This window comes from Entelurus aequoreus, linkage group LG08, assembly GCF_033978785.1.
Source record: "Entelurus aequoreus isolate RoL-2023_Sb linkage group LG08, RoL_Eaeq_v1.1, whole genome shotgun sequence".
NCBI lineage: Eukaryota > Metazoa > Chordata > Actinopteri > Syngnathiformes > Syngnathidae > Entelurus > Entelurus aequoreus.
The window spans coordinates 67,013,595-67,026,094 of record NC_084738.1 but is presented as its reverse complement, the minus strand read 5'-3'; the positions used below and the strand labels follow the sequence as shown (position 1 = coordinate 67,026,094).

The 12,500-nt window shown below is 42.1% G+C and overlaps 1 protein-coding gene across 2 annotated transcripts in view; it reads right to left on the bottom strand.

Moving 5' to 3' along the window:
• Window positions 1-5,242: 5,242 nt before the first annotated feature.
• Window positions 5,243-12,500, bottom strand: part of ccdc80l2 (coiled-coil domain containing 80 like 2) — a 33,980-nt gene continuing 26,722 nt past the window's right edge. Inside the window, exons 11-13 of one of the 2 annotated variants that reach the window (XM_062057125.1) lie at window positions 9,403-9,506; window positions 7,298-7,378; window positions 5,243-7,232 (exon numbers count right to left, since the gene is read on the bottom strand). In XM_062057125.1, the coding sequence (XP_061913109.1) occupies window positions 6,946-7,232; window positions 7,298-7,378; window positions 9,403-9,506 (472 nt within the window). In that variant the 3' untranslated portion in view covers window positions 5,243-6,945. Of the gene's footprint in view, window positions 7,233-7,297; window positions 7,379-7,449; window positions 7,529-9,402; window positions 9,507-12,500 lie in introns of those variants that run through there. The other variant, XM_062057126.1, reaches the window with a different exon arrangement.

The following is a 12,500-nucleotide window of genomic DNA, read 5'->3' as shown; positions in this document are numbered from 1 at the left end:
TGGATTCTTCATTCATCACTCCAGGCAACGTTTGTAAGTTTTACAATATAACTAAAACTATTCTTACTCTCTAAACCGTCACACAAAAGCCTGCGTGTGTTTTCTGCTTTTCAAAGTCTGTCATCTAGCCATCCATAGCGTTTCTACTCCCATAGCGTTTCTACTCGTATGGATTCTTCATTCATCACTCCAAGCGACGTTTGTAAGTTTTACAATATAACTAAAACTATTCTCACTTACTAAACCGTCACACGAATGCATGCATGTGTTTTCTGCTGTTTAAGGTCTGTTTTCCAGCCATCCATAGCGTTTCTACTCATATGGATTCTTCATGTGGTAATCTGTAAATGTCCTTGCCTATTTTTATTGTCTGCACCATGTTCACTCTCTCTCTCATCCACAGTATGGAGTGCAGCTGACGCAAGGCAGCAGCACACACCTGAGCTTGATTAGCAGCAGCCTATTTTAACTGGCTGCTGACGGCCGGTGAGCGCCGGAACTTTGCCATTGCTACCAAACGGTTGGTCGTGCAAGAGGACTCACTAAGTCGCGAACCTTTCACCACAGGTTGGCCCGTTTGATCCTAGCCTTGTCTAGCGTTTTATTTTGGTACCTTGTTTTATCACTTCTCTCATGAAGTATATTTTTCCTAGCCTTGTCTAGCGCCTTTAGTTTTGTGTTTTTTTACTCTCAGTAGTTTGTTACATGGTGTGTTGTGTTTTCCACCATCGCCATTGTTTTGTTTTGCTACCTTGTGCTTCCGCCAAATAAAGAGGAAGAACAATTGAAAACCCAAACTCGTCTCTGCATCCTTGGGATCCACATCACCACACCCTAACAGAAAGTTCCGGCCAAAACGATGGAACCCGCAGAGACAGACTCCTGGAAGAGAGCATTGCAAGGCCAGGCTCAAAGGATCAACCAGCAGGGGGACCAGCTTGACCACCTGAGCCGAGGTCTACAGGGGATGTCGGAGCGCCAAGACGCCATGTTGGAGCGAATCAACATGCTGTTAGCCACCGTCGTACCCACCTCAACCACCGTGCCTGACCAGGCATCCACCCAGCCTACACAACCCGCTTGTACTAGCAATATACGGCTTTCCCGACCCGAACGTTTTTCCGGGGAAAAGGAAGACGTAAGACAATTCCTGACACAGTGTGAACTCCATTTTGAGCTAAACGCGTCCGCTTTCACCTCTGAGCGGGCTAAAGTAGCGTTTGTGATCTCTCACCTGTCTGGCCGCGCTGGCACCTGGGCGACTGCCGAATGGAACCGTCAGACCACCTCCAGCTCCACATACGCGAACTTTTCCAAGTCCTTGAAGCAAATATTCCAACGACGACTCCCAGGTAGAGAGGCAGCGAGATCCCTTTTCCGGCTGCAACAGGGTTCACGACGGGTCGCGGATTACGCGATCGAGTTCCGCACCATGGCGGCCGACTGTGACTGGGGTCCCTCGGCGTTGTTGGACGCCTTCTTCCTGGGTCTCGCGGACGAAATTCGTCATATGATGATCCCGCTGTCACTCCCGACGAACCTGGATGATCTTATTGAGCTGGCGGTGCAAATCGACTTCCGCCTACTAGAGGAGAGGAGGGATCGACGGGGAAGACAAGCCCCGCCTAGCAGCCAATCAGCGCCTGCTAGACCCGCCATCTGCAAGACGGAGCAACTCGTCCTCGAAGACACCTCTCCTTCATGGCAGATAGACGAGCCAATGCAACTGGGAGGCCGTCGACTCACCACCGCCGAGAGGGAACGCCGTTTTCGCCTCCAACTCTGCCTATACTGTGGAGGCGCTGATCACCTCATCTCCCGCTGCAAGGAACTGCCGCGCCCCGCGGCACGGCCACGAGCGCGCCCTCACTCGCCAGAGGACACGTCCACCAGAGGTCGCCGTTCTCCTTCGTTGGCCGCAGGCAGAATGCAGCTAAAAGGTACTCTTTCTTGGCCTAACCAACAAATAGACATTTGCGCTCTCATTGACTCGGGAGCAGATGATAACTTTTTGGATTTTGAGTTCATGAGACTCCATAAGATTCCTGTTGTAAAACTGTATGTACCCAAGAGGGTGTATTCTCTAGATGGGCGCCTATTAGCCAGCATAACCCACCAGACACTCCCACTCAACCTGCGCTTGTCTGGAAATCATTGTGAGAAAATAATTTTTTTGATTGTGCCATCACGGTCCGCGCCCATCATTCTTGGGTTAACCTGGTTACAGAAGCATAACCCGAGCATAGACTGGCCTCGTTCGGCCATTATTAATTGGAGTGTTACCTGCCACCTACATTGTCTCCGTTCCGCAGCGGGATCTCACACACCGCCACCTACCACCGTTGTAGAGAACATAGACTTGACAAACGTGCCCACAAACTACCATGACTTAAGAGCGGTGTTTAGCAAAGATAGAGCACTCTCACTTCCCCCCCACCGACCCTACGATTGCGGTATCGATTTGCTAGCCGGAGCGGCTTTACCATCGACCCGTTTGTACAAGGTGTCGAACACCGAACTCAAAGCACTAGAGGAATACATAAACACTTCAATAGCTGCGGGCCTCATTCGCCCCTCGACCGCACCAGTAGCCGCCGGATTTTTTTTTGTCGAAAAGAAGGACAAGTCCCTACGGCCTTGTATAGACTACCGCGCTCTTAATCTGATTACTGTCAAGAATAAGTATCCTCTTCCTCTCCTTGATTCTGCATTTACTCCCTTACAGTCCGCAAGGTTTTTTACTAAACTCGATCTACGTAACGCGTACCATCTAGTTCGCATCCGAGAGGGGGATGAATGGAAGACCGCATTCAACACTCCTCTCGGACATTTTGAGTATCTTGTCATGCCGTTTGGACTTACAAATGCACCTGGCGTTTTTCAGGGCTTCATTAATGATATTTTTCGGGACATGACAGGGCGGTTTCTCTTCGTTTACTTGGACGACATATTAATTTATTCTTCGACATTTGACGAACATGTGCAGCAGGTTCGGTTAGTCCTTCAACGTTTGCTCGAAAATAAACTGTTCGTCAAGGCAGAAAAATGCGAGTTTCACTCATCTTCCATACCCTTCTTAGGATTTATCATTGAGGAGGGTAGACTCAGACCGGACCCTGCTAAGGTCAAAGCAGTAGTAGACTGGCCCACTCCGGTGTCCAAGAAGCACCTCCAGAGATTCTTGGGCTTCTCTAATTTTTATCGGCGATTTATTCGCAATTTTAGTCGCGTCGCGGAGCCACTTACGAGGCTAACTTCTACTAAGGTTCTGTTTGAATGGACACCCGATGCTAATTCCGCGTTCCTAAGGCTAAAAAGATTGTTTACTTCGGCTCCTGTGCTTTGTTACCCTGACCGTTCTCTCCAATTTTTTGTTGAAGTGGACGCTTCTGATTCAGGTGTAGGGGCCGTACTCTCCCAGCAATCTACCAGCGACCAGAAGTTGCACCCCTGTGCTTTCTTCTCTCGTCGCCTATCCCCTGCCGAGAAGAATTATGACATTGGCAACAGGGAGCTTCTGGCGGTCATCTTGGCCCTTCAGGAGTGGAGACACTGGCTGGAAGGGGCGGAGCTACCATTCATCGTCTACACGGACCACAAGAACCTGTCCTACTTAAGGACCGCACAGAGACTGAACCCTCGCCAGGCCAGGTGGGCACTATTTCTGACCCGTTTTAACTTTATCATCACTTTCCGACCTGGTTCTCAGAATGGGAAGCCCGATGCCCTGTCCCGTGTCTACTCTTCGTCCTTGGAAGATTCCTCACCTGAACCTATTGTTCCCCATACCCACTTCATTGGGGGACTCCAGTGGGACATCGAGCGGCAGGTCTTGGAGGCCCTGAAGTCGGACACATCTCCGCGGGGCTGCCCACCAGGTCGGCTGTTTGTGGTTCCTCGGCTCCGTTCCAGCGTTCTGGATTGGGCACATGGGTCGAAGATCGCTTGCCATCCAGGCATTCGTCGCACCAGTTTTATCCTCTCCCAGCGTTTTTGGTGGCCATCCATTCTGGCAGATACGAAGGCGTTTGTGGCAGCATGTCGGGTCTGCTCCCGGAACAAGGCATCCCACCAGGCTCCAGCAGGACTGCTACACCCATTACCCATCCCCTCCCGCCCGTGGTCACACATAGCTGTGGATTTTGTCACAGGACTGCCCCCCTCTGAGGGAAGCGACACCATTTTGACCATTGTGGACCGGTTCTCGAAGATGGCCCATTTCGTAGCCCTCCCCAAGCTGCCGTCTGCTCTTGAAACAGCCCAATTATTAGTGCTCCACGCTTTCCGGCTGCACGGCATCCCCACTGATGTTGTATCCGACAGAGGGCCACAGTTCTCCTCGGCCGTCTGGAGAGCATTCTGCAAGTCTCTGGGGGCCTCCCCTAGCCTATCCTCCGGCTACCACCCTCAGAGCAATGGACAGACCGAGCGGACCAACCAAGACCTGGAGGCGGCCATCCGGTGCACTTGTCATCAGCAACCCGCAACCTGGTCTGAAAGTCTCCCTTGGATAGAATACGCTCACAACTCTCTCATTAGCTCCGCCACCGGTCTGTCTCCATTTCACGTCGCCTATGGTTTCCAACCCCCAGTTTTTCCTTCTACCCAACCCAATGCCGACGTACCATCCGTAACGGCACACCTGCGTCGGGCTCACCAGGCTTGGCGCAACACCAGGGCTGCATTAAAAAGAACATCGGCCAGGAACCAGGTCTTAGCCAACCGACATCGCACACCAGCCCCACACTACCAGTTGGGACAGAAGGTCTGGTTATCGTCTCGGGACCTACCATTGGCCACCGAATCTAGGAAACTGGCCCCCAGGTTCATTGGACCATTCCCCATTGCCAAGATCATCAATCGTGTGGCAGTCAAGCTCCATCTCCCTAGATCTCTCAAGTGCCATCCTGTTTTTCACGTGTCCCGCATCAAGCCTGTCTCATCCAGCCCACTCAGCCCTCCGGAGGTACCGCCTCCTCCACCCAGGCTGGTTGATGGTCACCCAGCATTTTCTGTAAACACCATCTTGGATGTGAGAAGAAGGGGAAGGGGTTTCCAATACCTGGTGGACTGGGAGGGGTACGGCCCAGAGGAACGGTCATGGATTTCTAGATCGCTTATAATTGACAAGGACTTGATCAAGGACTTTTACGTTCGATTCCCAGACAAGCCAGGTAGGCCGCCAGGAGGCGTCCGTTGAGGGGGGGGTACTGTGGTAATCTGTAAATGTCCTTGCCTATTTTTATTGTCTGCACCATGTTCACTCTCTCTCTCATCCACAGTATGGAGTGCAGCTGACGCAAGGCAGCAGCACACACCTGAGCTTGATTAGCAGCAGCCTATTTTAACTGGCTGCTGACGGCCGGTGAGCGCCGGAACTTTGCCATTGCTACCAAACGGTTGGTCGTGCAAGAGGACTCACTAAGTCGCGAACCTTTCACCACAGGTTGGCCCGTTTGATCCTAGCCTTGTCTAGCGTTTTATTTTGGTACCTTGTTTTATCACTTCTCTCATGAAGTATATTTTTCCTAGCCTTGTCTAGCGCCTTTAGTTTTGTGTTTTTTTACTCTCAGTAGTTTGTTACATGGTGTGTTGTGTTTTCCACCATCGCCATTGTTTTGTTTTGCTACCTTGTGCTTCCGCCAAATAAAGAGGAAGAACAATTGAAAACCCAAACTCGTCTCTGCATCCTTGGGATCCACATCACCACACCCTAACACTTCATTCATCACTCCAAGCAACGTTTGTAAGTTTTACAATATAACTAAAAACCGTCACATGAATGCCTGCGTGTGTTTTATGTTGTTTAAAGTATGTTTTCTAGCCATCCATAGCGTTCCTACTCCTATGGATTCCTCATACGTCGCTCCAAGCAACGTTTGTAAGTTTTACAATATAACTAAAACTATTCTTACTTACTAAACCGTCACACAAAAGCCTGCGTGTGTTTTCTGCTTTTCAAAGTCTGTCATCTAGCCATCCGTAGCGTTTCTACTCGTATGGATTCTTCATTCATCACTCCAAGCGACGTTTGTAAATTTTACAATATAACTAAAAACATTTGACTTACTAAACCGTCACATGAGTGTCTACGTGTGTTTTCTGCTGTTTAAGGTCTGTTTTCTAGCCATCCATAGCGTTTCTACTCGTATGGATTCTTCATTCATCACTCTCCCTGACCACCTGAGGGCACCACAGACTGTGGATGCTTTTAAAAAAGGCTTAAAAACCCTTCTTTTTAAAAAAAACCTTTTTTTTTATTTTTTTTTTAGATATATGCATACTAGTTCTAGCTATTAGGCTGTTCTACTTTTTATTTTTATTATCTTTTTATTTGTATTTTTTTTAATACACTGTAGCACTTTGAGGTTGTTTGCTCAATGTAAAGTGCTTTTTACAAATAAAATCTGTTATTATTATTATTATCCAAGCAACGTTTGTAAGTTTTACAATATAACTAAAACAATTGTCACTTACTAAAGTGTCCCATGTGTGATGTCGGTAGGAGTGTTGTCATGCATATTTGTACGTGCTATCCTATCGTCATGTAATGAAGCCAGCGTCATTAGCATTAGCTACTATGCTAACACGTTTACAAGTGTCTGTGTTAGTATTATTAAATTACAATGGCAGTTAGTGGGTCCGTGACCATGACTTCTGTTTTGTTGGATCAGCCGTTTTACTGCCCTGTTACAGACGCCGTTTCGGAAACAATTCTATGTAAATAAACATTTACAAAACATTTCTGCGTAATATCGTGTGTTTGTTGTTTTTATTTGGAGGTGTTGAAATCGCCGTGTAAAATTGCTAATGCTAATCAGTAGCATATTTATTGTAAATTAACATTTTGAAAAGGGTACCGAAAACGTTTGATTTGACGTTAATGGATGATGGACTTTGGTTGGAAGGTATAAAAGTAGCAAATTCAGAAGTGTCACTCATCCATTACGACTGCTGATAGGCTCCATCCTCGTCGTATCCGTGGTAACGCTCCTCCGAGCAGTGAATCCCGCTCCGCCTCTGCAGCGTTTCCTCGCGCAGGCGTGACTCGGTGGAGTCCACCAGGTCGTAGACGCTGTCCAAGGTCCACATGGGCGAGGGGAACCAGGCCTTGACGTCTCCGTCCTTGCCCACCACCAGCATGCTGAAGTAGTCCCTGCTGATCTTCAGCTGCTCCCGCAGGTTGTTGACGGCCTGGCGGCCCAGCGGCTCCACCTGGCTCTGGCTGCGACCTGCGAGGGGGGGCGGGGTTTACGTCCAGGTGCACGCTTCCTACAAAAGGACGGGCGGTGCTTACCGTTGAGGGGAAAGAGCTCCACCGTGCCCGATGCTTTGTCTGCCGCCCCCGTCAGCTTCAACAAGGCGAAGTGGCGGACACCTGCAGGGGAGGGAAGACCAGAGTCCTGACCTGCACTCTTCATGTCAGATGGTGTGGAGGGTGGCACCTGCATGCCAGCGCAACAGGTGGCGCTGTGAGTCAAAGCGCTACGGCAGTTTTAGCTAATTAGGAGCAGGAAGGAAGGCATTTCTAGAAAAGGCAAAGATATGGAATGAGAGTGACTTCTCCACTTTAAAATATTAAAAAGTATATATTATAATATTATATGCAGCATATTTTATTATGTAGTTATATCATACTAATTATAGTCTTTTTTAAATTTAGTTTTCAATTAATTTAATTATAATTTACATTGAATATGTATTCTTACAGTAGTTGTTTTTATGTATCTATTTTGTTATTATATATATACTTACATATATATATATATATATATATATATATATATATATATATATATATATATATATATATATATATATATATATATATATATATATATATATATATATATATATATATATATATATATATATTTATATATATACACATACATACATACATACATACATATACATACATACATACACATATAAGTATATATACACATGTATACATATGTATATATATGCATGTATACATATGTACACATACATGCATACAGTATATACATATATACATACAGTATGTATATATACATGTATACATGTATACATACATATAAATATACATACATGTATATATACACATACGTATATATACATAAACATACATATATACATACAGATATACTGTACATATACATACATATATACATATATAATATATGCATGCATATACACACGTGTATATAAATACACACATATATATATATATATATATATATATATATATATATATATATATATATATATATATATATATATATATATATATATATATATTTATATATGTATATATATAATATACACATGCATCTATACGCATGCATATGTACACATGCATGTATACACATGTAATATATATATATATATATATATATATATATATATATATATATATATATATATATATATATATATATATATATATATATATATATATATATATATATAAGTCAAAAACTTTTGGACACCCCTGATCTAAAACATATTTAGCAGCAGATAAAAGGACCAAAAAAAAAAGAATTTTTTAATGATTTGCCTTTGATATTTTAACATAATTTAAGTTATCATTGATTTATACTTTATTACATTAGATGCATATCTCGAGATAACACAGTAATCACACCCATATTGCTGTTAATTGGTTCCGGGCCTGATCATGGTGAAGTAATTTCTGCGAAGTACAAATTATTCATTTATAAATCAAATTTGTTTATGTTTTTATATGTTTGATGTAATAATAGAAAATAAGACCTCTAACTTTAGAAGCCATGGAGTGGCCACTAGGCGGCTACTGGAGTATTATATTTTCGACTTTATTCAGCCACTTTTATGCTGGAAAATATTTCATTTTAATTAAATTTTTTCAAAAATACATTACATATGCTTTCACAGGAAAAAGTATAGTGGAGCCGCAAACTTGGAAGTGAGATGTGGCGAGGTGCATTAGTTAGCCTTTGCAAGATTCAATAATAAACGTATTAATTAAGGGTGTGAATATTTGGCCACCTAACGATCCCAATCTGATTCCCACTCCATTCAGACTGATTTTTACAGAGTATTACTGGGTATAATACTTATGATGAAAACACATAACACATGTTAGAAAAGCTCCACAGTAAGTCTTTGCTGTCGTCCAGCATTTTGTTTTTGTAGCCAGTTCAGTTTTAGTTTCGTTCTGCATAGCCTTCCCTAAGCTTCAATGCCTTTTTTAGCGGCACTCACCTTTTGGTTGCAATTCATTATTGTAAAAAAAAAAAAAAAAATTTTTAAATGATGAATCGATTTAGAATCGAGATGAACAAAAATCGCGATTCGGATGTGAATCGATTTTTTTTGTGCGTCCCTAACGTTAAGGTTTAACAGTTCTTGGTGTACCTAATGTTGTGTCCCACTCACCCAGGTGACATTCCTGTCCGTGAAGCGCAGACAGCTGCTGTTGTAACGAGTAGTCGTCCTCGGCCGGAGCGGACACCAGCAGCAGTCTCCTCCTGGACATGAACCTACAACCACAACCACAACCACCACACGTCACAACCTCAACAGCCACAAGACGTTGATACAACGTTGATTACACACACACACACACACACACACACACACACACACACACACACACACACACACACACACACACACACACACACACACACACACACACACACACACACACACACACACACACACACACACACACACACACACACGTCCTTTAACACTGACTTTGAAACAACCACCTCGCAACCTAGTTGTGTTTGTGAGCTGAGACAATGTTGATGTCTAACGTTGGATCAACGTTGTTGGTTGGGAGATGACCACATTTCAATGTTAAATCAACGTCACAACCTGACATTGATTAAACGTAGTTAAAAAGCATGTTGTTTCAACGTTGTATTTGTGTTGCAGAATATTAGTTAGGAAAATGACCACATTTCAATGTCCAAATCAACGTCACAAACTAACATTGAATAAACGTTGTCAAAAAACATGTTGTTTCAACATATTTGTGTTGTAGAATAATGGTTAGAAAATGACCAAATGTCAGTGGTCAAAGCAACGTCACAACCTGACATTGATTAAACGTCGTCAATGATCATGTTGTTTCAACGTTGTATTTGTGTTGTAGAATATTAGTTAGGAAAATGACCAAATTTCAATGGTCAAAGTAACGTCACAACCTAACATTGATTAAACGTCGTCAATGATCATGTTGTTAAAAACGTTGTATTTGTGTTGTAGAATATTGGTCAGGAAATGACTACATTTCAATGTTAAATCAACGTCACAACCTGACATTGAATAAACGTTGTCAGAAAGCATGTTGTTTCAACATATTTGTGTTGTAGAATATTGGTTAGAAAATGACCAAATTTCAATGTTAAATCAACGTCACAACCCAACATTGATTAATCGTCGTCAAAAAGCATGTTGTTTCAACGTTGTATTTGTGTTGTAGAATAACGGTTAGAAAATGACCAAATATCAATGGTCAAAGCAACGTAACAACCTGACATTGATTAAAGGTTGTCAAGAAACATGTTGTTTCAACGTTGTATTTGTGTTGTAGAATATTGGTTGGGAAATGACCAAATTTCAATGTTAAATCAACGTCAGAACCCAACATTGAATACACATCGTCAAAAAGCATGTTGTTTAAAAGCTGTATTTGTGTTGTAGAATAATGGTTGGAAAATGACCAAATTTCAATGTCAAATCAACATCACAACCTGACATTGATTAAACGTCGTTAAAAAGCATGTTGTTTCAACGTTGTATTTGTGTTGTAGAATATTGGTTGGGAAATGACCAAATTTCAATGTTAAATAAATCAACGTCACAACCCAACATTGATTAAACGTCGTCAAAAAGCATGTTGTTTCAACGTTGTATTTGTGTTGTAGAATAATGGTTAGAAAATGACCAAATATCAATGGTCAAAGCAACGTCACAACCTGACATTGATTAAAGGTCGTCAAGAAACATGTTGTTTCAACGTTGTATTTGTGTTGTAAAATATTGGTTGGGAAATGACCAAATTTCAATGTTAAATCAACGTCAGAACCCAAAATTGAATACACATCGTCAAAAAGCATGTTGTTTAAAAGCTGTATTTGTGTTGTAGAATAATGGTTGGAAAATGACCAAATTTCAATGTCAAATCAACATCACAACCTGACATTGATTAAACGTTGTTAAAAAGCATGTTGTTTCAACGTTGTATTTGTGTTGTAGAATATTGGTTGGGAAATGACCAAAATTCAACGGTCAAATCAACGTCACAACCCGACATTGATTAAACGTAGTTAAAAAGCATGTTGTTTCAACGTTGTATTTGTGTTGTAGAATATTGGTCAGAAAATGACCAAATTTCAATGTTAAATCAACGTCACAACCTGATATTGATTAAACGTCGTCAAGAAACATGTTGTTTCAACGTTGTATTTGTGTTGTAGAATATTGGTTGGGAAATTACCAACATTTTATGTTAAATCAACGTCACAACCCAATAGTGATTAAAGTCATCAAAAAGCATGTTGTTTCAACGTTGTATTTATGTTGTAGAATATTGGTTGGAAAATGACCAAATTTCAATGTCAAATCAATGTCACAACCCGACATTGATTAAACGTCGTTAAAAAGGATGTTGTTTCAACGTTGTATTTGTGTTGTAGAATATTGGTTAAAAAATGACCAAATTTCAATGTTAGATCAACGTCACAACCTGACATTGATTAAACGTTGTCAAGAAACATGTTCTTTCAACGTTGTATTTGTGTTGTAGAATATTGGTTGGGAAATGACCAAATTTAATGTCAAATCAACGTCACAACCTGACATTGATTAAACGTTAAAAAGCATGTTGTTTCAACGTTGTATTGGTGTTGTAGAATATTGGTTGGGAAATGACCACATTTCAATGTTAAATCAACGTCAGAGCCTAATATTGATTAAAATCATAAAAAAGCATGCTGTTTCAACGCTGAAACCAAGCATGCATCACTATAGCTCTTGTCTCAAAGTAGGTGTACTGTCACCACCTGTCACATCACACCCTGACTTATTTGCACTTTTTTGCTGTTTTCCTGTGTCTAGTGTTTTACTTCTTGTCTTGCGCTCCTATTTTGGTGGCTTTTTCTCTTTTTTTCGGTATTTTCCTGTAGCAGTTTCATGTCTTCTTTTGAGCGATATTTCCCGCATCTACTTTGTTTTAGCGATCAAGAATATTTCAGTTGTTTTTATCCTTCTTTGTGGGGACATTGTTGATTGTCATGTCATGCATAGAAGAAAAGTATCAGTATTCAAGGACAACATTAAAAGAAATGTGTGTATCAGTGGTGGGGGTTCAACTATGGAATTCAGGTTCAACTATGGAATTCAGGTTCAACTATGGAATTCAGGTTCAACTATGGAATTCTCTTTACAATGAGATAAAAGATTGTAGAAATATATTCCAATTGACAAAAAGACATAACGACAGATTAATAAGATCATATGGA